At 37.4% G+C, this 24,697-nt stretch overlaps 1 protein-coding gene across 2 annotated transcripts; it reads right to left on the bottom strand.

Annotated features, from left to right (window-relative positions):
- Positions 1–4,975: 4,975 nt before the first annotated feature.
- SELENOS (selenoprotein S) lies at positions 4,976–22,717 on the bottom strand. 2 transcript variants are annotated; one of them, XM_020963681.2, is made up of 6 exons: positions 22,565–22,717; positions 21,347–21,484; positions 19,489–19,595; positions 11,047–11,139; positions 10,869–10,941; positions 4,976–6,229 (listed from the first exon to the last, which is right to left on the bottom strand). In XM_020963681.2, the coding sequence occupies exons 1-6, from the start codon at positions 22,713–22,715 to the stop codon at positions 6,150–6,152; spliced, it is 642 nt and encodes a 213-aa protein (XP_020819340.1). In that variant the 5' UTR covers positions 22,716–22,717; the 3' UTR covers positions 4,976–6,149. The 2 variants fall into 2 exon arrangements, with proteins under 2 accessions (XP_020819340.1, XP_020819332.1); XM_020963673.2 differs by having other exon boundaries at positions 10,869–10,944.
- Positions 22,718–24,697: the final 1,980 nt, after the last annotated feature.

Below are 24,697 nucleotides of genomic sequence, written 5' to 3' on the forward strand. Positions count from 1 at the left end.
AGATGATCACATAACCAAGTAATCATAGTCAGAATCACTCAGGACAACTCGCGAACAATGAGAAAGGAAATGAAAAATTATCATTTGAGAGCTGTTCCTTGTCTAAGAGACATAGGGGGAAAAGGGATAAGCCCTGAACTTAGGTATTTTTTTAAAGTGCTCTATGACAGTGTGAAAGGAAGAAATTCATATTTCTCAAAAATGGGGTACCACATGTGAAAGTAATTTAAATATATTGGTGAGACATGAGGAGAGATAACAGGGGATTCACAAACTATGCTTTGCAGACAAGGGAATGTTAAAAATTATATTAGTAGAAATATAATAACGTAAATAGGGGAGGGGGCTAGGAATAGGAAGTGGAAGGTGAGGTGTCTGGCCCAGAAGTCGGGAATCAGGAAGGGGAATGTCTAAAGCAAAACAGAGTATAGCTAGGGCAGGCTAATTACCAAAAAAAAAAAAAAAGGGTGGGGGGGAGAGAGGAGAAGAGAATGGAATAAGACCTAGTGATTTAGGTTTCCACTGGGGGAGGTTGAGGAATGGAAATATTCCAAACAATACAAACAGAAAAAAACCCCTATTGGTGAGTTTTTAAAATAAATCATGATTTGATGAAAGGAAAAAAAAAAGTTAACACTGTGAAAGTTAATGAAATGAACTTGCTCATAATGGAAAGGGATGGCAAAATGGATTGAAGTTCAGAAGAAATACTAGAACTGGACATACAGAAAGAACTTCATAAATGCTGGCCGACTGTCAAGTAGTAAAACTATAGTTTTTAAATTTTTTTTTTTGTGAGGCAATTGGGGTTAAGTGACTTGCCTAAGTGTCACATGTCTGAGGCCGGATTTGAACCCAGGTCCTCCCGACTTCAGGGCTGGTGCTCAATCCACTGCACCACCTAGCTGCCCCCTAAAAACAATTTTAAAAAGATTGTAATATGAAAAGATATAGTCTACTTGTACTTGTGAAAGCATGCTTCTTTCCTACCAATACCTTCATCAAGTATGCCAATGATTCATGTATAAATGATTCTTACAGGGAAAGATGTAGGCCAGTTATTATTCTCTCAGTCATCTTTTTTCAGTATTTCCTTTTCTTCTTCCTCCTACCTTGTGAATCTATCCCTCCACACCTGGATCCCCTCTATGTACACTTCTAGTTGAGAAAAAACAAACAAACAAACAAAAGTAATATACTGAGTCACTAGGCTTATGTTATTTTCTCTAGCAGTATTCAACTATTTGCATAAGTTCAAGACAGGAACAGAGAAGACACATTAGGGAAACAAAAAGAGTTGGGGTTGGCAAATGAGTGGGGAAAAGACCAAGGGATAAGGAATTCAAGCGAAGAGGATATTACAGAGCTGAACCATATGGTCAACTGTGAAAGGAAAAAAGTGAGGCAAAAAGATACAGGGATTAGAGGCAAGAGGGAGGCAAAGAGAGAAATGAAAACATTTATAATTAGACAATAATTTCAGAGCTCAAGATGATAGAGGTAACACAGTTATAGGTGGTGGCAACAACCAGGGTTTTCAAGGCCCCCACCTTTCCATAACCACTGCTATTTTAGCAGTGTCAACATAGAGGCTTTAGCACTAGCTGCCACAGATTGTCCTTCTAAATATTGTAAGCTGAGGGTATAAGTATTGGAAGCCATGATAGATCAATACATTTCTGTTGTTCAAACCTCCTGAGAATAGACCCTCTAGTGCAGTGGTTCTCAAAGGGTGTACAGAAGGACATTAGCATGTTGCGAATTTCAATTAGGAGTGCCTCAAAATTCCCAGTTTCTGTTCCAAGGTTTAGTTTGTGGCTTGCTCTTCTCAGCATGGCCTCAGAGACTGATATCACCTCCTCCACAGCAAGTCCTAGAAAACTAATGAAAAAGGGGTGGGCGTGGGGAGCAAGGAGGATAACAGATAGCGGAATTCTAAGGACCAGGTCAAGGTAGATGATGGTCTGGAGGCTTGACTGCTTGAGAATCCTTCTTTGTTATCAACTGCTGAAATTCCTTTTGACAAAGAATACTGCGCATCACCAAAAAAGGTTTGAGGACCTTTATTTTAGTGTGTATCTGATTCTCTATGGCTGATTGTGATGTAGTCACATAATTCATTCACCACGGATTGAGATAGCAGCAAATGGAAACTGTGAGGAAGAGATACGCACAATTGCCTGTTAGCATGTCTTTCTCCACGGGGTAGGGTGAACTTATACTTAACATCAACTTCAAAATCCAAGATATTGGAGAATCAGATCCAGCTCTCATCTATTGATCCCATGCAATTGTAGGGCTGCTCAATATCTCCAATGCATGTCTCTCCTTCATTACAAACCCTTCATTTACAGCTGTTCCTGTTCAATGAGTCACAGAACTTCAGAGTTTGAAATGACATTGTGGTATTTGCATCAAACCCTAGAATGTTACAAGGCCTTGAGTGATCAGCCAAACAATCCACCCTGGAAAAATTAAAGGGCTTAAGAATGTATATTGCCTTGATTATGACAGACAACCAGATGTGCCCATGGACTTATATCTTGGATAGGCACCACAGGTGGACAACAATATGAGCTTTGCTGGAGGAAGAAAACGAACTGGACTGAATTTGGAAAACTGTAGATGTTCAATGACCCCCTCTCTCCCCCCACCCAAAGCCTCCTGGCAAGTTATTCCTTCACACAAAAATCCATCTTTCTAACATAACTATTTTCCCAGCAATATATCTAAAGGAACAAATTTTCAGATGATACAAAGACAGTAGCCTTCTGTTTGCAGAAAGTGGCATAAAAATGTCATCAAGAAAATGAGATAAGATAGAGGATGAACAAGTTATGTAGCGAGAAACAAACCTTTAGATTATAAACTTCTTTAGGACAGAGACTGTCTTTTTATTAAATATATCTCCAGCACTTAGCACGCAGTAGGCACTTAATGTTTATCGGATTAGATGCTCAGGAATAACATGGGCAGCCTGAGTGTTGCACTTGTACCCGTGGAAATACTTCTTTATGAACTCTAGTTCCCACCATGGCATTCTTTCTACCTTAATCCCATAATATGGGGCAGCTAGGTGGCACAGTGGATAGAGCACTGGCCCCAAAGTCAGGAGGACTTGCATTTAAATCTGGCCTCAGACACATAACACTTACTAGCTGTGTGACCCTGGGAAAGTCACTTAACCCCAATTGCCTCACTAAAAAAAAAAAAAAAGAAATTCCACAACACTGCAGTTTCTGTAGTCATTGATTACTTACTAGGGAGAAATGAGGGATAATACAAGCTGTGTTTCAGTATGTCCTATGAGCAGCCAAAGTGGCCAATAAGGAGTGAGTCAACACTGAGCCCCATAGGGATTCCCTGACTAGAAAGGATCAGTGCTAGCTATATCCTCACAGCCTCTGCATTGCTAGACTTTCCCAAAAACTGGCAAGAAGGGTAGTACACCTTTTCTATCACTTACTCTGGTGGCCTACCACCTACGGATATCATCTTCACTCCACAGTTACCTTGTATTCTACCTATTCTTGGCACCTCAACTGCAATCTACCCTCTGAATCCACCATGGCTGATTGTCAACGTGTAAGAAAAATTTGTTTAGGATATACCTGATGCAGAGAGGATTTGAAGTTCCCTTTACTACCCGGTGTACTGGCACGGTTGTAGGACTAAGAAGTAAACATGGGAACCAGCATATACCACAGGAACTGTCAGACACTGGCTGCCAACACCATCTCACAAGCTAAAGGCTTATGGTTCACAGAGATTTTTCTAAGCTGGAGGTGTGGCTAAAAGAGTTAGCTTGCTAAACCCCATGCATGACTATATGTCATGTCAGTACTAGGCAAAAGGCAGAGAATGCAAGCTGTAGCAATTTTTTAAAAATGAAGCTCTGGGAAACAGGATGAGCCAAATGGTCAGCTCCCTAAATGTTTGCTTCCTAATCCTAGAACAGTTGCCCTGGCTTTTAAATCCTGCTCTAAGCATCCAGTTTTGTTCTTTAGCATTTTGCAGATACTCTGGTACACTTACTCTCCTCCCAACTCAGACTTCAGCTCCAGGCAAGGATTACCCTTTCCCCATGCAGAAGTTTGTCTAATCACTGTCAGAAGACATGTGCTAGCTAGCCCATTCTTAGACAGTATGGATATGAAACAGAAAACAGGGACTAGACCTGTGATTTCATTGATGAGGGAACTTCCAGGCAAAGAAGCTCCCTCTACCAACACAGGTCAACAAGAGAGTTGCTCAGACCACTGACAGGTTGAATGGCTTGCTGCAGTCACACAGCATGTAAGGAGCAGAAGCAGGACTGGAATTCAGGTGTCCCTCGTTTCAAGGCCATCCCTCTTCTCCACTGGCTCTGACAGCAGTGTCAGTACTCCAAGTAAGAGGAGTTTAGAACTCAGTTGATTACATTTAGAAAACTGCACAGTGCTTTAATAACCCCAAATCATGTTTTTTTTTTTTTCCAGTACTATCAATATTCCCTCAGTGGTGCTATGCACATGGCTATGACTCACTGAATACCACAATTTCAGAAAAATCAAAATTTTAGATAAGCCAAGAGGAAAGCGCACAGGAGGTTTAAGCAAGCTGAGCAATATTACTTAGGTGCAAAAAAGATATCAGATGGTGTATGTGCGTGTGGGAGGGAGGCAGAGAGAGAGAGAGAGAGAGAGAGAGAGAGAGAGAGAGAGAGAGAGAGAGAGAGAGAGAGAGAGAAAATGAGAATGACAGAGAGAGACAGAGAGAACAGGTGGTGTGCCAGCCACCATCTGGGGGACTTTTCAAACTTTAATTCCCTTCTATGTGTTGTCTTCTCCATTAGAATGTAAGCTTCCTGAGGTCAGGGATGGTTCAGCTTTTCTTTTTGTATTCCCAGTGCTTGGCAAGTAATAAATGCTTAATAAATGTTCTTCATTCATTCATTCATTCGGGAAGAGTTCAGTGTAACAGATAGCGCAAGAACTTCACTGGCCAGGGGAAAACCTGTATTGAACTAGTGCACATTCACAATGGATGGTTCATAGAAAAATACATCAAGATGAGTGGATATGAATGACCATCCCTAGTATGAGGGATACCCATACTAATCACGTATCCAGGTACAATTTACTTCAGTACAATTTACATATGCCTTTCAGATTTATTTTCTTACAAATAATTTAAAATTATAATTTAATTATTGCCACTTTAAAGACAGCCATTTTTCTATTCCTTCACAGAAATCCTTGACAATTGACCAAGCAGTATTATAACACAAGCATATAAAAAAAGAGATACTCTATAAATCCACAATTTTGCTCAAAATACACTGGCTTTGGTTCTAAAACAAAACAGAAGAGAAGCTCAGACAAAACCAAAGGGCCACATTTTTCTAAATTCCTACATATGTTACCTGTCCCGGATCTGGTGAGACATAGTGGAGAGATAAAGAATCAAAGCATGAAGATGGGAGAATTTATAAAAATCATAGTTCTAGAGTTAGAAAGGACTCTTAACCCCTTCATTTAGTAAATGCCAGAAAGAAGACTATGAACCCAAGTCATCTGATTCCAGAGCTGGAATTCTTTCCACTGTATCATATCTAGTTTAATAAAAAGATGCTGAGAAAGGTTCTTTGTATTTTTAATATTTACAGTATTTTACAAAGCCCTATGCATAAAAAAATGAATATATAGAAAAAAACACCACCAACTATCTATCATCAGTAATCCTCACTGGTGAGTTCACCATTTATAAGGAAGACATCATTCTGCGCAGCCTGTCACAGAGACTCATCTATAGTCATGGACGTTCAAATGCTTAAAATATCATGACGAGGCCTTTCTATAAAGATTATTAATTACCATCTGAAAGACTATATTCCATTTTTGATTAGCCAACAAGAAATGATTTAAAATAATTCTTTAAATGTGTTAAACTAAAACAATGCCATGTACAACACTCCCTAAATCCTATCCTATTGGCATTATTTATAACTTTTATTGCCTCTGACCTTTAAATGAATCCACATTTATAGTAACCGAACTAAACACCACTTCCTTTTAAGTCGTCACTGTGAAAAGCATACGCTAGGCAGCTGAATAGTGGGCTAAAATTTATCTTGCTAATGTCAAGAGACATAAGCAAGATTCTTAACCTCATCCACCAGATGAGGGTCCTCTACGTCCTGGTCTCCATGAACATGTTCCACCTCCTTCTCCAGACAAAGGGTTATAACCTGGAATGACAAAGAAAATGATCACTAAAGCTATCCATCTCCAGTTATCTTTGAAAGTCAGCAGCAAACATTACAATATAGGACACACATATACAAAATTAAGTAGTGAAAAGGCTTCACTTTCCCTAACTCATTCAAGACCAAATGGAATTTTTTTTGGTAGGTGAGTAGTCAAACTGAATAGTGAACAGACTTTGAAAAGATACTGCTATCAACCAAGACTGACCCATTTCTAGCATCACAGAAATAATGTAATTTCAGAGTTCAAAGGGGCCTCAGTAGTCATCTGGTCTAATTCATGCCTGAAAAACATCCCAAAGTGATCATCTAGTAACCTCCAAAGAGAGGAAATCTACCACCTTCCAAAAACAGCCCACTCCCCTTCGGTATAATTCTGCTAGTAGTTCTGGCTTCTTGGGCCAAAACCAAACAAGCCTAAGCCTTCTTCCACATGACAGCCCTTTTTTCTCCAGAGTAAACCTATGGCCCTTCAGTCAATATTCACATAGTATGGACTTTACCATCAACTTCCTCCAAGAACTCTCCAGCTTCACTGTCTTTTCTAAAATATGGCACTCAAAACTGAACACAGTACTTTGTATGTGGTTGACCAAAGCTAAAGACACTGGAATTATCATTTCCTCATTCCTAAAAGTAACGACTGCTTTAATGTAGCCTGAGATCATATTAGGTATCTTAGTTTCCATAATCACACTGTTGACTCATACTGAGTTTGCAATCCACAAATATCCCCAAATCTTTTTCAGACAAACTGCTGTCTAGCCATGTCTCTCTCATGTGAAGCTGAATTTCTGAAGCCAGTATAAAACTTCATTGATTCCACTTACATTTCATCTTATTACATTTGGCTCAACTTCAGTCTGTCAAGTTGTTGTGGGTTTTTTTTGAATCCCGACTTTCTTCCAGCATGCTGGGTCATCTGCTTCATCTCAGCTTTGTGACATCTGTAAATATGATTAAGTGTGCTATCTATGCCTTTAGCTAAGTCATAGGGGAAAAAATGCTCAGTAGCACAAGACCAAGCATGGAATTCTGGGCATTCCACTGGAGACCTCATTACAGTTTGGCCTTAAATGATTAAAAACTGCTTTTACCAAAGTGGACATTCCACCAGGTCTTAATTCACCTAATGATATTATTTAGTACAAATTTCTCTTATCTTTTCCCAAGAGAATGAAAGACTGTCAAACACCTGGGTAAAATCTAGGTTTACCTTAGTAACACTGTCAAGCATCTCTTCAATAACACACTCTAAAAATTTGCCAGGCACCTAAGGCAAGCTCACTAGCTTATAGCTTAGAGTAAATTCTGTTCTAGATTCTGAAAAAACAGGACAATATCTGCATTTCTTTAGTTCCAAAGTTTACTGTTTTCCCCAGTCTTTCAAAGCTTAATAATTACATCAACCAATTCATTCAGTAGCCTTAGCTATATTATTTGTGCCAGGTGACTTGAACGTATCACAAAGACAACTTTGGTACTCTTACTATCTTCTTACTTATCTTGTGTTAGCCACACTTCTTGTTCTTTCCAGTCTAAAGATCATTCTCCTTGGTACAGAATATAAAATGTAGCAGCTCTATATCATTTCTGTTGTCAATTGTCATCATCTTGTTCACTCCCTAGAAAGAGATACGCCCCTTTTCCACACTCTGGCTTAAAAGAAAACCATTCTGATATTTTTAACTTTTCTAATTCACTGAGTGTTAGCATGTCTGACAGGACTGTGCTGAGCTTTTGTAGTCAAACCCTGTTGGCTGCCCTTGCTTCCATCTTTTGTTTCCATCATTTCTGTCCCAGCAATTAGCTCTTCCCTGCTAGTAAGAATGAAATTCAAAATAGATTTTTTTTCTTGTTGATTGGAGTAGCATAGCACAAAGATTGAAATTTGAGCCTAAAAACACAGGTTCAAATCTTGTCTTTACTACTTACTATTTATGTTTCCTACTCTGTAAAACGAAGGGGTTGGACTTGATTAACAATATCATTGAAGGAGGAATTTACTATACTAAGGTAATTAAAGACATGATTAGTTGCTCTGCTTTGGGCATAGAGAATGCTTTAGCAGATGCCTAGATAATTGAGGTCCTTATTACTCTATCATGTGTCTATGCCAAGCTAATAATCTACTTTCTGAACCACTTGCTTACTTCAGTATATTCTGATGACAATATCACTTCTGTTTCTGTCTCTAGGGAATTTTACCCAACGTGCTCAAGATGCATCCTCTTACCCCCGTTTCTCGGATTTCCTTATTCAAGTATATTGTCTTAATAGTCAATGCTACCCATCTCCCATCACTTAGCTATTTCTTTTGAATTTTGGTATATACCCTTCCAGAGCAACATTTAAGTAATAGACCTTACCAAGTCTGTGCTTTGCCTCCTTGTGTTAGAATTTATCTTGTTACTTACAGTGTACATTTGTACATATATATAGCAGAAGCTACTGGGTATTATTACTGGTTCCATCTCAGATTCTGTCTTCTGAGAAATGGAACATCTCAAACACTATTCTTTTCATATAGTATAAAGTGTTCTTAAATTCTCTTTGGTATCTAACTTTTTACACACATAAGCAGTTATACATATAAGCAGATTTCTTTCTCCTTCCTTTTCACTTTAAAGTTCTTGTTAGATTTGTTAGGACTCCAGGCAAATCAGCAGCACTTTTTAGATGTGTTCCATCCCTGACCTGAAGCTTGTCATTGCTGTTACAAATAAACAACAACAAAAAACCCCAAAAAAATCCTATTGTCAGATACCATCTTCATAATCAGCTGCTCACTACCCAAATCTGTTTTTGCCTCTTAACTTATTTTCAATGGGCAGCAGTGACAAAAACCACTTGTGTCCTAAATCTTCAGTTCCTTGCCCAAGACTATAATCTTTAGCACTACTCTCTGGGATCCATCTCAAAAAGTCATTTATATTTACATGAACCATCACAAGTCATCCAATTTGATGAGTGGGAGGCAGAGTAAATACAGTAGAAAAACACTAGATTTAGAATCAGAGGACCTGGCCTCGAAAAGTCATTTCATCTCCCTCAACATCAGTTTCTTATCTGTAAAATAAGGGGGTAAAAACCAGAAGACCTCCAAGTTTCCTTTCAACTCTAAATCTATGGTTTTAGGATCTTGAGCCTTGAGAAATTCTCTGTCATGTCTTAGATAAACATTCCAGGAAAACAAGAGTCCTACTGTTATTAGACTAATATACAGCTGCCTTCGGGTCCTTTCAGCACAAAGTCACCAACTACAACTACTTTTTTATATCTTCTCTGACCCTGAATGAACTCTGACCTCAGAGCATCTTCACAACTACTTTATCATTCCTTGGAAGACAAGTTGTACTGTCTTCCTCAGAGATTATAGCTCCTTCCACTTTTTACAAAATCTCAAATTTGTTTCTTAGCTTCAAATACAGTCCTTACATTTCCCCACCCATTAACACCTGACATAGATGAGAATTTCCCTCTGATTATCCTTCAGATCCTTTTTCTTCTTCTTTAGGTTAATTAATTTAGATTGTTTTAGAAAGTTCTACAGAATGACTACACATGTATAACCTAGGTCAAATTGCTTGTTTTCTCAATGGGAGGTGGAAGGAGTGGAAAGGAAAGGAGGGAAGGTAGGAGAGAATTTGGAAGTCAAAATTTGAAAAAAAAAAATGTTAAATTGTTTTTACATGTAATTGGGTAAAAATAAAATAAAATACAATTTTAAAAGCTCAGCAGAATGGTACAAAGTTTTTTCCCTTCTTTCCACCTTCCATCCTCATCCAACACATGATGTAAAACAGCCTTTTGATAAAACCATCACCAATTGTGATTCACAATTTGTCCCTTTCCCCTATGGCTCATTATGTTTTCCATGTTAACATACTAGGTTTCTGTACTTAATATAGCAGAAATTTTATAATTACAAAAACTACATTTCCTGCAAAATGTACTCATCTCTCACATCCTATGGGAGAACAAAAGAAACTTCATGTCTAGAGTCCCACCCTCAAAGAACTGTTGTGCAACAAGAATCTTAACACATAAAATGAAGACTATAAAATGAAATATGATTTAGTGTCAAAATGGGTAAAAAAGAAAAATGACAGTAGAACTACATAATGAGTTAGGAATTTAAAGTTTTATGAAGCGACATTTGTGGTATAGTAGGCATAAATCCTGTCTCTGACATTTACTACCTGTGTGACCTGGGGCAACCCACTTAGTTTCTCTGGAACTCAGTTTCCTCATTTGTAAAATGAGAACTCTTATAGCTTTGCATCCACAAACTTATTAAAATTGAAACATTTTTTTCCCAAAAAACTCATTTGACGTTCTCAGGCCACTTATTGTGGCTGAGTACAAATAGGTGCAACTACAAGAATTCTGATCTCACTTCTTGGCTTCAAACTCATTGGTTTCAGAGTCTGAGAGTAGCAGTTGTCTAGTTTTTGAGTGTGACAATGAATGACTTCCCTCAGACCAATTTTTCTATGAATTTATGAGCCATAAAGTCCATTTTAAGCATAAAACAAAGTGTTTCCTTTATTAAATACATCCAAGTGCTAAATAATTGCTTCTTTTAAGTCAACAAAAAAACAATTTAGTTGGTACTTACCACTTCGCAAAGGTTTTCTGTCAGGTTTAGACTTTGGTATGGTTGAAGAACCCGAAGAACCAGGTTCAGGTTCCTGCTGTCAGTATATAAAACAAATATGCTTTTTATGAGTAATTTTCAAATCTTATTTTAAAAGTAATTTATGTAAAATGTCAAAATATAGAATAAAGTTTGTCACCTCTGGCTGCTTTCTAGCACTTCCTTTGTAGCTTTTTCCTTCTTGCATGCTTTCCCACATCTCTATCTTCTGTCTTCTTTTCTCCTCTTCAACCTAAGGATTAAATATGATAATCATTAAATATATACATGTTGCATGAGTACATGTACATTCATATAGTTCTCAAAGCATTAGCCTAAAAACACTTGAAAAGTTTTTTAAAATCTCAAACCTTCCTCACAAAAATTACTTCATTTGCCTTTTCTTCAGTTTTTAAAACAATTTTAAAATTGAATTGGCTAGAGGCAGCTAGGTGGCACAGTGGACAGAGCTCTGGCCTTGGAGTCAGGAGGCCCTGAGTTCAAATTCAACCTCAGACACCTGATACTTACTAGCTGTGTGATCCTGAGCAAGTCACTTAACCCTGATTGCCACACTCCCCCCCAAAAATATATTGAAGCCTGCTGAATTGCTAAATTGTCAATTTAATTAGAAACAAAACCAAAATATTCACTTCTGCACACAATTCCTTCTACACACCCAAGTATGCAAAAGAAGTGCCATAAAAGCTTTTGCCAAGGAAGCTGAACTATACTTTTAGATAAAAAATAAGAAAGCAAAATGTCTCATATCAAGAGAAAAGAAACAGAAAAAAATGATAAATAACCTTGGCCAAGTTACTTTTCCTCCCTGGGCCTGACTTATGAAATGATGGACTCGTGGCCATTGTGGCCCCTTCTTGTTCTGCATCTATGATCCAGATATGGCGACCCAGGCCAATTCTTCTAACCACTCCATTTTACAGATGAGTGATGTAAGGCCTCAAACAGGTCACACAAGTAATAAGTAGCAAAGACAGGATGTGAACCCACATCCCCTCACTAAATCCCATGGTCTTTCCCACTGCTCTATACTGTTTCTGGAACTCTTAAAGCATGGTTTTGATTTAAATAATTTGTTAGAGAAGCAGCTAAGTTTCTATTTGATACAAAGAGAATATTCTTATTTGATAAAACTTCATGCTCACATGCAGGATGCATTCATTTCTAAAAAAAACATACTAAACATTTTAAAGAAGTGATTAAGTTCCAGCCACATCAAAAAACTGAATGATTTGGCTATTTATCCGAGCTAAATGAGATGCTATTGAGAAATGGATCACTTATAATTCATCAAGTTAACAATTGTAGATATTTTCTATTTACTAAACTAGAACAAAAATTCATTCAAACAATGGGTAACTATTTTATTATAACTTAACAACTCATGTAGTCTGGTCTTTTTTTTTTTCCAACAAGGATATTTTTAAAGCCAGAAAGAAGCATATTTATCTTCATATAATACTTTTAAATTACATAATTGCTCTGGATACTCAAATCCACAGATTTTGAAATCATATAGTATCTCCTTAATGCGTACTATATAACCTAGATTGAATAGACATTGGTTTTGACTAGGTTAGGTAGAGTGGTTTTCTCTAACTTTTCTAGATAACCTATAAAAGAACACTATAAAACTGAATAGGAATATAGTCCATAGTTTGCTGTGAAATATTTGTAAAACTCTACTCAAGATGTCAGATGAACTGTGCAATTTAAATAGAAAGCACAGTCCTTATTCTATATTGGCATTTTTCAGCTTCGATACAGCCAAAATTATATACATATATGTATGTATGTGTGTGTGTGTGTGTGTGTGTGTGTGTGTGTATAAAACACCATTAACAAAACCAGAAAGGATTTCCTGTCTTTTTAGTATAGTGATAGTCTAATAAACGCACTTTGAACCCCAGAACATCTTTGAATTTCACAATTTAAAAAGGCCCAATTGGTTATAGATGGCAAGTAGCTCTTATTTTAACTTTTTTGGAAGTACTGTTGGAAGGGTTTCCAGGTAACTTAGACTAACTTCTACCCAAAGTGTGAATCCTGTCTACATTTTCAAGAAATAGTTTCTCTGTTTCCTTTGAACACATTTAATGACAAAGAAGCACTTTGTTCCATTTCTGGATGGCTCTAATTGATATTTTAGGAAATATTTTCCTTCTGCTGACTTCAAGTCTTTCTCATAGGATCACAGATACTATCTCAGGGAGTCATTTTAGTCTACTCCCTTTGTTTTATAGATGAGAAAACTAAGGACCTATAGCGGTTAAATGATCAACCCAAAGTCACACAGGGGAAAAAAATGCTAAGTCAGAAACTAAACCTAGGTCCCCTGACTTCAAATACAGCATTCTTTCCACTGTACCACACTGCCTCCAGCAATTTCAAGATACCGTTCCCTATCTTCTGTCCTTCGGGGGCCAAGCAAAACAAATCTACAGTCTCTTCCATATGAAATTTTGTTGAAATTGAAATTTGCCTTAAAATATTTGGCCCCCTCTAAATTTTCTCTTCTTTAAGTATCTTCAGTTCCTTTAACCATTTCCAATTAATCAAGATTTCAAATCCCTTTAAGATTTCAGGTGTCGTTATTTGTATGCACTATTGTCTGTCACTTTCCCTTCTGAAATGAAGTACCCAGAGTGTGACCAATATTTTAGACATAGTCTGAGGAGTACACAACAGAACTACTGCTTCCCTCACTCTAGACGCCATTTCTATGATTCCAACAAAGATCACATTAGCAGTTGTGGCTGCTACATCATACTCTTCACTCATATTGAGCTTCCTACAGACTAAAAGCACTTTTTATAAATGGCTTTCTAGCAGACAGCATACTTGTAGCTGATTTTTTAAAATCTAAGTCCTAGATTTTATACACATCCCTACTAACTTTATGTCTTATATTTTATAAAGTGACTTATTATGAAAATATTGAACATCAACAAAACTTTAATAATTATTTACATTTAATTTTGATACTGTAACTTTTCAATCTATCATTAAGTCTCTCTCAGAAATGTTATTTGCTCCCTTTTCTTTTAATATGGTTAGAGTATGTATTCTTTTCTTCTAGTTCTGTTTTTCTCTTCGCATTTCATGATAAATTTCTTTCTATATTTACTTACATTCCTCATATTTGTTGGTCACAATTTATTTAACCATCACCCTACTGTTAGACATTTAGATTATTTCATATGCACACATGTGTATACACACAGACATATATATATACACACAGACACAAATACATATAATTAGAATGATGCTTTGAACAGTTAGTTTTTTGTTACTTTATGATATTCTCAACAATGGAATTACTGGGGGGAAAGTTATGATTATTTCTGTTGCTTTTTACTGCCAAACTAGCCTCTAAAAGGATTCTACAAATTTTTAATTCTACCAGCTCAGAATTAACCTGTTTTTTTCAAAACCCTGCTAACATCGCTTCATTGCTTTTAATAATTTTTACCAATTTGATGTTTGTGTGGTGATCTGTCCAAGCTGTTTTAATTTGTATCTCTTTGACTTACTGGGTTGAGCATTTTACAGTTACTAACAGTTTTTTCCTCTTTTGAAAATTCTCCTTTCATATCTGCCAACCATGCTACCTTTAATTTTTAATACAATGGTTCATTAGGTATTTTAGATGTCAGGTTTTTCTGTCATCTATTATACATATTTCCCCATTCTATTCTTGTGTTGAATAGAAATCTTAATGTCTACTTTGTTCCTAATAACTGCATTTGTTAAGCAGAAAAAGTTATCTCCCCACAATTATGATGTATTATTTTTTCCATATTTTAAATAGTTTTTAAAAGACATTTGTTAAATATTGAACTTTTGGGTTTTTATTAAAAATTCCCACATTTGCTTTTCTTATCCAGTTTTTTTTCCTTTTAATAGTCTTTAAAGATAGGGTAATTTATTTCATTACTTTTCTTGGTATTTGTATTTATTTACATTTCTTGTATTTTTCTTAACTGGGGTATTTGCAAAACAAATAATCTACATGCATTAGTTTTTGTAGAAATGGTTAATACCTCTCTTTTACTGAGCTTATGTCACTTTGGTACCTCTTGAACTCCTTTGCTTTTAGATTATTTCATTTCTTTCTTCTGTTTCTGACATAGAAGAGTCTTGTGTCATTCAAATTTCCTTATGTCTTAAGATCTTTCTCCTGTTTACACACATAATTTATTGTCTGTCATTAAACTGTTAAAATTTAATCATTATGCATATTGGAGTTTGCAGGATAAGCTTTTTTTTTTTCCATTTCTGGAGGTGATCTGTGGATTCTTTTGCTTGGCACTTTGTTTTCAAGTTTGGGGAAGTTTTCTTATATTACAGCATTCAAGTTTGAATTGTCATTTGCTTCTGAGAGGCCTTTAATCCTTAAGTTGTCTCTATACATCCTGTCTTTATGATCACAATGTATGTGTTTTTGTTTTCTATGAATATATCAAATGTTAATCTTTTATATAAATTTAATTAGGTATCTGTTCTACTCACTGATATATCTGTAATATATTTTAAAGCCTGAGAGTATTAAATCACCTTCTTCCACTTTGTTTTATTCTATTATGTCCCTTAATATTCATTTAGCAGGGAAGTCACAAATTCAAAATTGGGGAAAAAAACTTTCATAGTATATAGTAAGTCCCAGAAAATCCTAGATCAAAGATCTGATATGATTTTCATTTCTGTCACTTCAATCTTCCTCCCTTCCCAGAAATGGTGTAAAAGCACTCTGCAGGGAGTCTCAATGAGTACTTGTGGTTTTTCAAGATAGTCTAGGAAATTAATATCTCTACAGAACCATCCTCAAATGACTTAAAACAATATTCTATACTTCAGCTAAAAGTGGTTCTTTTTTATCTATTTATTCCAGAGCAAATTTTCTCATTCTATATAGATACTGGAATACAGTAATCAGTTCTAAAAGGTTGCTCAACTCTGAGGTTTCACCACACACCCAGAAAATTGGCAAAGACAACAAAAGATAGAAAGACAATGTTGGAGGGATTGTGAAAAGTTAGGCACACTAATGCACTATTGGGATTAATTGAAGACAGGGACTAAAACGTCCATAGCATTTGTTCCAGAGATGGCACGACTAGGCACAAAGGCCCCAAAGACACCAAAATATTCATAGCAGCATTTTGTGTAGTAGCAAAGAACTTAGAATAAAGCAGATGCCCACTGACTGGGGAATAGCCAAATGAACTGTGGTATATGAGCGCAATGGAATGTCACCATGTTGTTAGAAACAATGAATATAATGAACACAGAGAAGCATGGAAAGGTTTCCATGGACTGATACAAAATCCAGTGAACAGAACCAGGAAAACAATCTATACAATGACCATAACAATGTAAATGGAAAGAACCACAAAGAGAAAACTGGAAGCTTCGAATTATAATAACTGGCTTGGCCCCAAAGAAGAGATAAAGGAAGATACTCCTACTCTTCTTTGCAGAGGTGAGGGACCTCTTTATGGAACACTGCATGTAACATCAGACTTTTTCAAAATGTTAATTTTGCTGAACTTCCTTTTTTTCTTTGTTATAAAGGATGGCTCTCTGGAAGGGTAAGGGAAAGGATATGGTGGCAAATGTAGATGATATAAAAATAAAATATATTACTAATAGTTTACTTTTTAAATTTTTAAAAAATTTTTAAAAAATTTTTTTATTTTTTCCATATGCTTTTGAGTTGAAAATTTTTCTCCCTTTTCCTCCCCCACACCCTCCCGAAGATGGTGCACAATCTGATATAGGCTCTACATTTACATACCCATTAAACATACTTTCATATTAGTGAAGTTGTAAGTAAAAATTAAAACCAATATGAGGAACCATCAGAAAGATGAAACAAAACTCAACAGAAGGTAAAAATAAGTGATAGCGATTCGACTTCATAGTTCTTTCTTTGGATGTGGACAGCATTATCCATCCCGAGGCCTCTGGAAATGTCTTAGATCCTCATAATGCTGAGAAAGATTCAGTTTAACATTCTTAGTCATTGCATAATATGGCTGTTATTGTGTACAAAGTCCTCTTGGTTCTGCTCACTTCACTCAGCATCAGACCATATAAGTCTTTCCAGGTTTTTCTGAAGTCAGCCTGTTCATCATTTCTTATAGCACAATAGTATTCCATTACATTCATATACCACAGTTTGCTCAGCCATTCCCCAATTGATGGGCATCCTCTCAATTTCCAATTCTTTGCCACCACAAAAAGAGCTGCTATGTAGATTTTTGTATAAGTGGGTCCTTTTCCCATTTGTTTGATCTCTTTGGAATATAGCCCTAGAAGTGCTATTGCTGGATCAAAGGGTGTGCACATTTTTGTAGCTGTTTGGGCATAGTTCCAAATTGTTCTCCAAAATGGTTGGATTATTTCACAACTCCACCAACAATGCATTAGTGTTCCAATTTTCCCATATCTTCTCCAATATTTATCATTTTTCTGTTTTGTCATGTTGGCCAATCTGATAGGTGGGATGTGGTACCTCAGAGTTGTTTTGATTTGCATTTCTCTAATCAATAACGATTTAGAGCATTTTTTCATATGACTACAGATGGCTTTAATTTCTTCATCTGAGAACTGTCTGTTCATATCCTTTGACCATTTATCAATTGGGGAATGGCTTGTGTTCTTACAAATTTGTCTTAATTCTCTATATATTTTAGAAATTAGGCCTTTATCAGAAAGACTGGTTGTAAAAATTCTTTCCCAATTTTCTACCTTCCTTCTAATCTTAGTTGCATTGGCTTTGTTTGTGCAAAAACTTTTCAATTTAATGTAATCAAAATTATCCATTTTGCTTTTCATAATGTTCTCTATCTCCTGTTTGGTCATGAATTCTTCTGTTCTCCATAGATCTGATAGGTAAACTATTCCTTGTTCTCCCAGTTTACTTATGGTATCAGCCTTTATATCTAAGTCCTGAACCCATTTTGATTTTATTTTGGTATATGGTGTGAGATTTGGGTCTATGCCTAGTTTCTGCCATACTCTTTTCCAGTTTTCCCAGAAGTTTTTTTCAAAGAGTGGGTTCTGATCCCAGAAGCTGGGGTCTTTGGGTTTATCAAATAATATATTACTATAGTCATTGACTACTGTGTCTTGCATATTTAACCTATTCCCCCTGATCCACCTCCCTATTTCTTAGCCAGTACCAAGCAGTTTTGATGATTGCTGCTTTATAATACAATTTAAGATCTGGAATTGCTAGGCCACCTTCCCCTGCATTACTTTTCATTAGTTCCTTTGATATTCTGGATCTTTTGTTTTTCCAAATGAATCTTGTTATTATTTTTTCTAACTCTATAAAATAATTTTGGTAGTTTGATTGGTATGGCACTGAATAAGTAAATTAGTTTAGGTAGGATTGTCATTTTTATTATATTAGCTCGGCCTACCCATGAGCAACTGATGTTTTTCCAGTTATTTAGATCTGATTTTATTTGTGTGAAAAGTGTTTTGTAATTGTGTTCATAGAGTTCCTGGGTTTGTTTCGGAGGTAGACTCCTAAATATTTTATGATGTCTACAGTAAATTTAAATGGGATTTCTCTTTCTATCTCTTGCTGTTGGGCTTTGTTGGTAATATATAGAAATGCTGATGATTTATGTGGGTTTATTTTATAGCCTGCAACTTTGCTAAAGTTGTTTATTATTTCAAGTAGTTTTTTACTTGATTCTCTAGGATTCTCTAAGTATATCATCATGTCATTTGCAAAGAGTGATAGCTTTGTTTCTTCTTTGCCTATTCTAATGCCTTCAATTTCTTTTTCTTCTCTTATTGCTAAAGCTGAGGTTTCCAGTACAATATTGAATAATAGTGGTGATAATGGACATCCTTGTTTCACCCCCGATCTTATTGGAAATGCTTCTAGCCTGTCCCCATTACGTACTTTTTTAATTTTTCAATGAATGAATAACTCTTCCACAAAGGAGTTCTTGCTATCAGTATTCACATGGTGAGTAAAAAATTTCTTTGCATTCAGGTGGCACTTTGAAGCTTACATAGACAGTCTGTTACACAGAGATTCTTATGATACTAGTATTTGATATGTAATAGAAACATTCTTTGCTGGCAAATTAAACTACCATATGAAGAATGGGCCATACAAGTTGTATTAGTCAAGACAAACTATACTTAGGAATGCAGCACTCAAGTCTCAAATCAATCAACAAGGTACACTGCTGAAAATAGTCCCTGGTCTAAAGGAACTTACTTATATAAAGTAAAGTCAATGTGCACAAAGTTTACATTCTTGAGACAGCACAGAAATATTTTAGTAACAATAAGAGAACAAAACACACAAAGAACATTTGGTTATGTGACATGCTACATGATTTTCACTATTTAGAATGAGCAACTACTTGTCCTAGGTGGAGATATATGATGAAACCAAAAAAGTTAAGTAATACGTGAAAATATTCCAGATTCTGGGATCAAATGAGAAAATAAAAACATGAAAAATCACTCTTCCCATGTGACCCCCAATACACACACAAGTACGAAATAAGTTTTTTTAAAGTCCATTAGCTTCAAACTTTCATACCTGCTTTAATTTTTCTTTATATTTTTCAGCTTGTTTATTTAATTCTTCTTGCATTCTCAAACGAGCAGCTGCTAAAGCTTCCTGTCGTTTAACAACAACATCAGGTTCTAGAAAATCAATACAGGAAAAGAATCACAAAACATTACCTTGAAAAACAAGAAAACATAAAAGTAAAAAAAAAAAGTCACTTCTCACTCCCCATTAACATGTTTATTTCATACTGTTCTAGTTTGTTTTCAGTTTTATGAGTACTTATATTTTGGAAGATAGTTTATTGTTAAAATTCTGCAGCTCAAGGGTAAAGCACTGTGGTTCAATAGAAAAAAACAAAACAAAACTCAATTTGGAGGCAGAGGGCCCAGGGTTGGAGCCCTGATTATTCCTTAATTCTTATTTAGTTCTATTTAGTACTTGTAGTGACCTTGGAAAAGAGCCTTAGTTTTTTTATATGGAGATATACAATTTGATGGAGAAGAAAGAATACAAACTTTTTGAGGATGAGGATGGGAGGAGGGGTGGATCAGGAAAACCTTCCTGTAGATGTCACCTGAACAAACTGAAGGATTCTTAGAGGCAGAAGTAAGGCGGTATTAGAGGGTAATAAGGGTATTAGAGCTATGAGACAAATCTGAGCCAGGAATTGTGTAAAGATATTGCTTTAAAGCAGGAGTTCCTAATTGTTTTTAATGAAATTGACTCCTTTGGTAGCCTGTTTTAAGTCTACACATCTTTCCAAAATATTTTTTTTTGAAAATTCATAATCAGAATGGGAAAAAAAATTATTTTTCAAATACAAAATTTTAGTCCTTTATTTTTGGAGAAACAGTCAAAATTTACTTAGAGACAAGTTAGGTGAATGACTGCTTAATATTAGCTGTAGTAAAACAAAAACCCCCAACAAAACAAAAAAAAAACAACCAAGGCTGTGACTTTAAAATAACCAGACAGATACTAGATAGCTTACAAATTGACAGTTCAGAACTGTATCCTAGTATTGGATCTCTCCTGAGTGTCAGGTTGCAAAAACAAACAAACAAACAAAAAAAACCCTAGTAAACTTGGCTACAATTTCTTCTGAGATGGGGTACATGTTCATTTAATTTTTATAAGCATCACAATTTGAAAAATGGTAGTTTGGAGCAACAGTGCCAGTAATGTAAACTGTAGCAGTTAAAACTTAGGGTTCTCAAAAAAAATTATAGCAGTTCCAGGTTTAGAAGGTGGAGGTAAGGGATCCCTACTGGTCATTTAGAAAGTCTTTGCTTCTCTCTGAGGCTTAAAGACCCAGCAGGTGCTTGATAAAATGTCAATTGAACTGAATCTTTCCAGATCCCTCTAGTGACTATCATTTGAGCTTTGATTGGAGACTGGATACCAATAATGCCTTAAAGCAACAGATTGCCTCTCTTTCCTTGTTTTTTCCTTTCCTTAAAAGTCAAGAAAATTCACATGGCTCCTAAATTGGGAAAAGGATTTGCAGATCCAAAGAGCAAAATCTGTTAAACCTTGATACATCTCTATAAATAGATATACAGGACATAGAAATCCCTTTTGAGAAAATTGAGAAATTTCATTTTTAATCAATCCTATAAAGTGCTACTTATAAAATGCAAAACAATGAAATGTTATATACTATGTCAAATACACTACTATGGTGAAAATTCAAAGAACTGCCATGCAGTTATAATCCCAGATGAAGAAAAAAGAAACAGTATATTTATCAAAATGTATTTAAATTCCAACTCTTCATTATGAAGCTACTACCATCTTAATATCATCAATTACATGATGTCTAAGTGTAAAAATAATTAGGTGTCCAGGACATTACTTCTATTTTCATATATTTGCAACTACAGACCTATACTAGATGCACCTGATGCATCCAAGCTTCTTTGTGTCATGACTCTGAAGTTACCGGAAAGCTTTTGAAAGATCAGGTAGAGAATAACCAAGCTGAAAAGAAGGTACCAGCCATAATTGGAAAGCAGCCAGCCCACTAGAAAAAGAAAAAAAAAGTTATTAGCCATACTCAAATTAGTGTCTCGGTCTCTGTCTCTCTCTCTTTGTCTCAGCTGACTTTTCCCCGAAAAGGAGACATAAGGCCACATAAGCAAACTCCAGGTGTGACAACTGCTATTGGCATGACTCATGCAAAACAATCCAAGTGCCGAAAGGAGTTGAGAAACAATTTAAGTATTCCGTCAAATAGATAAAATGGAGGTTGGGTGGGCTAGTCACTCAATATTAGTGCTGGGGTATACAAAGAATGACAAATTCCCTGTTTCTCCAGGTGCTCACTTCCAAGCAGCAATAACTACCTAAGGATTCATGAATGACACAAAAAGGCGATTTCATTTCAAAAGAAGTCACAGGCAGGGTGTGTATGGGGAGGGCGGGGTCGCACCATTGCACCCGAAGCTTCCCAAACTTGGAGGCTCTTGGAGGGGTCGCGTGAATCACAGCAGCCCCATGTGGGGCCGCTCTTCGTCCTCACAAGTAGTGGGTTTTGTGTTTGCTTCTATTGCGGACCCCCTCCCCAACTCCCCATTGAAAGATCCCCTTTCTCTCTTCGAGCTTCAGCCCGGACACTTCCTCCACACGTGCAGGGGCTAGCAGCGTGTTTACCCAGACTCATCCTCCCCAAGCACAGGACTGCACAGTCACCTCGAACTTGACCGCCCAGCGGAGGAGGCCGAGGTTTCACTGGGGCCCTTGGCCTCGGGCTGCCTGCCTCGAACCCCGAGCCGCGCAGGATAGACGCGTCCAAGGAGCATCCCGGCGAGCATGACCCGGCGTCTCTGGCATAGTGCTGCCGGGGACATGGCAAGGCCGAGTTCCAGGGCTGGGAATGGAGTGGGATGGGGAGAAGGTGCACGAGACACCGCACTGACTAACGGCCCCCGGGGAGAGGGTCTGGCGAGCGCGCCCCGAGCCTTCGCACCGGCCTCCCTCCCCTCAACCTCCTGCCGCCCCGCCCCGCCACGACCACAAGCCCGCGGCCCCCTCGGTAGGACGGGGCATTGGAAAGAGCAGGCCGGTTTGTTGATTATCCCTCCAACGGTTCCGACCGGCTCACCCGTGTTCTGGAGAAAGCGGATTCCCTCCTGCTCCAAGGCCGGCTTGGCAAGCAACCGCTCCTCCTCGTCCGGGTCCATCTTGCAGGCCGTCGCTGCTCTTTTTAAGGTCGGAGGATCCGGGATGCAGACCAGCTCGTGCAAACACATCATTCGCCTGGCGGAACGGGAGCCCCGCCCCTCTGGCCAATGCAGTGCCGAAGCGTCAATGGGGGCAGCCAATCAGGGAGAAGGGAGGCGGGTTCCGACGTCTGGAGGAGGCGGAGAAATGGAAAAGAAGCAGGGGAGGGGAGGGAAGACGTGGGGAATTAAGCGGAGAAGAGGGGAGTAGGGAAAGACGGGAGGGGAGAGGGAGGAGTCAGGAGAAGAGACTGAAGGAGAAAAGAGTTCAAGTTCTTTATAATGAATGCGAGGCATTCCGTGCATATGGAATACAGTAACCGGACAGTCACAGGAGTTCAACTCACGTATTGGATCAAATGTGTATTGGACCTCAATACCGTCTGGTTTTAAAACCAAACTGTGTGTCATCCTCCTCCGCACTTTCCTAAATTCCAGCCAAACTAGCCAGCTTGCTGGTCATTTCATACCCTATCTATATCCGGCTTCTATGCCTTTTAAACGGTCTGTCTCCCGTTCCTGGAATACACTCTAGACCTCCAGACTGTAACTATGGTATAGTGGACAGAATGCTGGACTTGTCAGCAAGTCAGTTCAAATCCTCTCTCTTTATTAGTAGTTCTGTGACCCTGGGCAATTCACTTTAAACTTTCTCAGCCTCAGTTTACTGATTTGTAAATACTTGGATAGAAAGAGCACTTCCCAGGGCTCTTGGGAGGTAATGTATGTAAAATACTCTGCAAACCTTAAAGCTGTTCATAAATGCTTGCTATCCTTTCAAAGCACCACCCAGAAAGTTTATCCTGATTACCTCCTTGCCGACCCCTGAGGAAGTAATTTCATATTTGCATTTTTCTATTTTCCCCCAGTAGAATGTAAACACCTCCTGAGTAGGGGCTTCCCCCCCCTTTTCTTTTTTCAGTTATATCCCTATGCCTAGCACACTGTAGGTGCTCAATAAATGTTTTTTGACTAGCACACTAACCAGAGAGTTCATGTGATCATTGATCCAGAATTAGAGGGTACCTATGTAGTCAAACCTCCTAGAGGTGGAAATCAGGATCATAGCTTTAAAGATGGATGGGATAGTCAAGGTCATCTAGCTCAACTTTCAATTCACTCATTTTACAGTCAAGGAAACTGAAGCCCATATGTGTTACAGACTTGCCTAAAGTGACATAAGAAATAATCCTCAGAGTGGGGATTTGAACCCAAGTCACTGACTCCAAGGGACACTGCATTTTCTACTTGTATTATCCTCCCAGTTGAACTGGGCAGCTCACTATAATGAGCTTGCTGCTACACCTTCAGGTCACTATATATAACTTCCCAGGTACAGGTGCTGTAGTATATAGACAAGGGTGTGCTAACTCCCAAAGGCTATGGAATGCCTCTAAACTCCTAGAAATCAACAAACCTATTAATCAGGGCTTAATTTATTGTTTTGTTAACTGTCTAGACTTAAGCAATGCAGAAAATGTTAAAAGTATAGATTAAACTTAAAAATGTGTTGTGTGTACCTTTGGAAAACTGGTTGTTAAACATTCACCATTACACCTAAGAATGTAGGACAATAGGGCACTTATGGGTATGGGTTAAAAAGCATTTACTAAGTGCTAATCACAGTATTAGGAACAAAGGACACAAACGGAAAAGTGAAGACAATCCCTACCCTTAAAGAGCTTACATCAGACTAGGAGACACACAGATAAAAGTAGTGGTTGCCAGGGAGGTCCATTTTGGTCTGCAAATTTAGTGGAATGGCGTTATTCCTTTATGGTTACAGAGTTTGGAAAGGGGATAGAGAGGGAGAGAGGGTTCTCAAAGAGGCAAGGAAAGATTACAGGGAAAGGAGACTTTACTTCCACAGATATAAAGCTATAGTGGCACTATAGAGTCCTGGAAAGAGCCCTTAATTGTAAGAAAGCCCTGACTTTACTAATAGAGGTTATTTAGTATTTTGCAAAACCTAGCTAATACATCTTTGAAAATTAGTCCCTTTCTTTTCCAGAAGT

Source organism: Phascolarctos cinereus, unplaced genomic scaffold (genome assembly GCF_003287225.1).
Source record: "Phascolarctos cinereus isolate Bilbo 61053 unplaced genomic scaffold, phaCin_HiC Scaffold_3;HRSCAF=262, whole genome shotgun sequence".
Taxonomy (NCBI): Eukaryota; Metazoa; Chordata; class Mammalia; order Diprotodontia; family Phascolarctidae; genus Phascolarctos; species Phascolarctos cinereus.